This window comes from Sardina pilchardus, chromosome 7 (assembly GCF_963854185.1).
Source record: "Sardina pilchardus chromosome 7, fSarPil1.1, whole genome shotgun sequence".
Taxonomy (NCBI): Eukaryota; Metazoa; Chordata; class Actinopteri; order Clupeiformes; family Clupeidae; genus Sardina; species Sardina pilchardus.
The window spans coordinates 28,615,833-28,620,832 of record NC_085000.1 but is presented as its reverse complement, the minus strand read 5'-3'; the positions used below and the strand labels follow the sequence as shown (position 1 = coordinate 28,620,832).

General features: G+C 48.0%; 1 protein-coding gene across 1 annotated transcript in view; it reads right to left on the bottom strand.

Annotated features, from left to right (window-relative positions):
* The window catches only part of LOC134087871 (ERC protein 2), a 283,328-nt gene that overhangs the window by 129,704 nt on the left and 148,624 nt on the right, over positions 1-5,000 (bottom strand). The window contains exon 13 of the mRNA XM_062541676.1: positions 2,230-2,390. Coding sequence (XP_062397660.1) covers positions 2,230-2,390 — 161 coding nt within the window. The remainder of the gene's footprint in view (positions 1-2,229; positions 2,391-5,000) is intronic.

Sequence of the window (5,000 nt, the reverse complement as noted above, 5' to 3'; positions counted from 1 at the left end):
TGAAATATGAGTAATCACGTACAAATGTAGATAATAAACTACAACAGCACCAATATGTGTGTTCAAATGTTGCATTTTGTAAATGCATAATATCTTTTTTTTGTGGTTATTTTGTTGTATTTGTGTTTTGGGAATATTTCTGCCACGGGCCCAGACTACCACAGTGGTAGGCCAGCATTGGGAAGGTGACACTGGATCTATATTGCTAATATGTTGCATTTTGTAAAAGCATAATATTGTTTGTTGGTGGTTATTTTGTTGTATTTGTGTTTTGGGAATATTTCTGCCACAGGCCCAGACTACCACAGTAGTAGACCAACATTGGGAAGGTGACACTGGATCTATATTGCTAATATGTTGCATTTTGTAAAAACATAACATAGTTTTTTGGTGGTTATTTTGCTGTATTTGTGTTTTGGGAATATTTCTACCACAGACCCAGATTACCACAGTGGTAGGCATTGGGAAGGTGACACTGAGTCTACATTGCTAATATGGCTAATATGAAATCTGTGATAACATTAACAGCAATGGAAGCAGAGCTTTGCGAAGTAACTGATAGGTCCATACAATTTCCAATGGGTACAAACAGGTTTCAAAACAGTGTTCAAATGAATTTAATGTGCGTTATCGGTCGCATATTTAACCCCTTATCAACATACTTGTACATTTAACGTCCCCACATTTAAATTGGACGAACGTGTTCACAAATCAATGTTACAGTACTTACAGTAGTAGACTTGACATCAAGGCGATGGATGTGTAGGCCTATTAGTTTCACACTGAAACTATTTGCGTGGTGCAACCCGTTAAAATGTTACTAGCTCATATACTCCAACATAGTGGCAATTTACGTTGAAATTAAGCTAATATGTTTCACTCGTTCTAAACGTTACGTGCAATTGGCTGAGGTGCAATGGCTGCAAGACTTCAGAGCGAGTGAGAGCATGCAACAGAAATGATGCCACCAAAGTTACTCCTATTTGCTCCAATAGCTACATTACGAGTGGCGAATGTTTTCGCAAGGATCTGCTTGGAGAGGACTTGGAGAGCACTACCGGTGAAATTTCATGCACTAAAAATGCTTCATGCTTTGAGGGAAACAACTTGGATTTGGCGCACGTCAACATGTTGGTGACGCTGCGTAAAAGCGAAGCAAGACACAAGTTAGTAACGTCTTTGCATGATACACAGTAACACAGTAGTAGCCTACAACGGCAACGCACCGAACATTGTTTTTAGGCGCTACTCGCAGTGTAGCCTATCGCTGTACCTCCATTATCGTGTTTTCCACCAGTTATTTACGCCTCTACCGAATATAAAGATTTGCTCATATAACATCATCAGCCAACACTTCAAGGGCCAGTACAAAGTATCTCGGGGGCCGGATCCGGCCCGCGGGCCGCTAATTGAAGAGCCCTGCTGTATACATTCTGCTGTAGATTGTGTCCCAGTGCAATACGTGTGGTTGCACGTGTGCAGAAGAGTGTGTTCAGATACTGAGGGAGTGAATGATGGAAATGCCAGCTGTGTTAGTGTGTGCGTATGTGTGTGTGTGTGTGTGTGTGTGTGTGTGTGTGTGTGCGTGTGTGTGTGTGTGTGTGTGCCGAACTATGCAAGGCTGCCCCTCGTCAGACACTTAAAGGTCCTTTCAAACATCAAGAGGTTCCTGGCCTTACCGTAGCAGGCCGCTGGAGTCCCTTCAGGTCACAGCCAGACCAGCTCACAAGCGCTTAGCAGAAACATCCAGTAAGGCAACACACATTAAGAGACAACCACAACCCCCCCCCCCCCACCACCCACACACGCACACACACACACACACACACACAGACACGCACAGAAAGAGTGACACTCCCGAGCACGGCAGGTTCGACCCCTCTCTCTCACTGCGTCCTGCCATGACCTTTGACCTCTGAGCAGAGGAGCCATGACTCGATAAGACAAACATCGTTAAACGTGAAGAGTGCTTGGCCTCCGCCACTCAGCAGGGGACAGAGTAAGGACAGAGAGAGAGAGAGAGAGAGAGAGATAGGAGGCACTAACGTGTGTGTGTGTGTGTGTGTGTGTGTGTGTGTGTGGAGGGGGGGGCTTACAAGGAAAAGGAAGAAAGAGAGAAGAGAAGAGTGACCCCTGCAGAGAGGCGAGGTAACAGAGATGTACATGTAGAGAGAAAATAAAAGGGAGGAGAGGAGAGAAGAAGGGATGAAAGAGGAGAGGCCGACTCACTTCATCTCCAGAATCTCCTCCAGCTGTTTCCTGCGTTCCTGCCGCAGGCTGTTCAGGTGACCGTCGCGCTCCGCAAGGGAATTCTGGGTAGAGGACAGGCGCTGCTTGGTGATGTCCAGCTCCTGCCTGGTCTTTTCTAGAGCACCCATCAACTCCTCCAACTGAGAGAGAGAGAGAACGAAAGAAACAGAGAGAGAGAGAGTGAGTAATAAGGAGATAAATGAATAGAGAAAATACAAGAAAGCTTGAAACTCGAATATGTTCTTAAATGTGCACATGACAGAATGTTTTTCTCATACACATGCTCAGACAAACACATACCGGTACTCTCTATGAAACCAGCATACTCCCCTCTCTCTCTCTCTCTCTTTCACTCGCACGCACGCACGCACGCACGCACGCACGCACGCACGCACGCACGCACGCACGCACGCACGCACGCACGCACGCACGCACGCACGCACGCACGCACACACACACACACACACACACACACACACACACACACACACACACACACACACACACACACACACACACACACACACACAGGGTATTCACTGTAGTGTTCTTAATCTTTTGTAACACGGCCCCCATACGATTGGGAACTAAGGTCACATGCTCCTGGTCACCCTGGCTGTGGCCTTCCCATGGTCAGATCTTCATGGGGCTTTTCAGTGTGTTTCTTCCTCACAGGTCCAAGTCCATGAGTACATTTCATGTGTCTGTCCAGACAACCACAGGTGCCCTCAGATTACAAGGTCAAAAACTGCTAACACCTACTGTATGTTACACTGAGGGTAAAAATTAGGCAAAATATGTTAGGCAAAGTCTTTCTTTCTTTCGTTCTTTCTTTCTACCTTCATGGCTTGCTTTCTCTTAATCTGTCTCTTTGAACACACACACACACACACACACACACACACACACACACACACACACACACACACTTCACGCCCGGCGCTGGCCTAAGAAACTGAGTGAGCGTACTCATTGAGTGCTGAGAGAAGGGCAAGGCCTGGCCGGCCGGCAGGCTAAGCTGTAATGAGATCATACAGTATGGCCGCCATACCTCCGACTGTACCACCCTGACCCCCGACCCCTGACCCAGCCAGTGCAAACACCAGGCCAGAGCCTCAGCGCTGCACTCCGCACTCCTCCAGCGGATCACATGAGATCAGCCCAGCCTGTGTACACACAGCTCTGCAGTACACACTCATACATTCACACACACACACACACACACACACACACACACACACACACACACATTCACACACATATTCACACACACAAACATGCACACACACACACACACACACACACATATGCACGCATACATGCGCATGCACACACACACACGCACATGCACATGCACATACACATACACATACACATACACATACACATACACATACAGTACACATACACATACACATACACATACACATACACACACACGCATATGCACACACACACACACACACACACACACACACACACACACACACACACACACACACGCACACGCACACGCACACACACACACACATGTGCACACACATACACAGTGGATGCATACACATACTGTACACCAACATACACATTAAGATACAGTAAGCAATAATACCGTACATAGTGTGCTAAGAGTGCACACACACACACACACACACACACACACACACACACACACATACATACCAAAGCATATCAACGTTCGCAATCCCACGTGCTGACAAACTTGACATCTCACGTCCCAGCGGCCACACACATTCAGGGCCCCCAAACGCACGGAGCAGTCCCACACCACTCATCTCACAGGCACATCATTAATAATGAATACAATGCATTTTAGCAAAACGACCAGAGCTAATCAGATTAGCGCCTTAGCCTGTGCGTGCTAATGCGGCGCGACTTCAAGAGCCGCGCTTTGGGAAAAAGCGCTAATTCCCGGACCCCAGGCCGCGTAAGCTGATTGGGCCCTGGCTCGGCGGCCGGGCAAATCTGCCCTGTCCGTTCGCGTTGGCGTTTCCTGGTTCAGAGGCCCGGTTCAAACGCCGAAGCCCCCGAGTCAGGTGGGGGCACCCCGGGCTCGCGACCCGAGATTTAGGTCTGCTTTCTTTTTTTTTTTTACCGTCCCCTCCTCCCCCTCCTCCTCCTTTCTTCTTTCTTTCTTTCTTTCCTTCTTTCCTTTCTTCCCTTCTCTCTTTCTTTCTTTCTTTTCTCGTCCCCACGCCACATATCAGCAAGTCCGTTTAATGAGGGTATTTTGCAGTATTATACATCATGAGACTGATTACTTAGACAGAGAGGGGGAGGGAGAGGAGGAGAACAGAGTCCGAATTAGAGGTGGAGTGTGAGGGGGGTGGGGTGGGGTGGGTGGTGTTGGTGGAGGGAGATGAGGATAGAGGAAGGTGGAGAGAAAGAAAGAAGAAAAAAAAACATAAAAGGAGGAAAAAAACGAGTGAAAAAATGCTGTAGGCGGTGGCTGCTGGCGGGTCAGGTGATGGCCTTTGGCCTCCTCAGTTATTCCAAGTGATCTTCTTTACGACTTCATTAGCTCGGAAACAGATCACGTCTTACCTCATTAGGCCTGCGGGCCAGGAGGGGTGGACGGAGGAAAGGCGAGCGCGGTTCTCACGGCTTGTGTCGCACATGCTATAACACACCCACACGCACACACACACACACACACATACGCACGCACAGACACACACACACACACACACACACAGCGAAGGGGCTTCTTGGAGTACAGAAATATGTTTTAG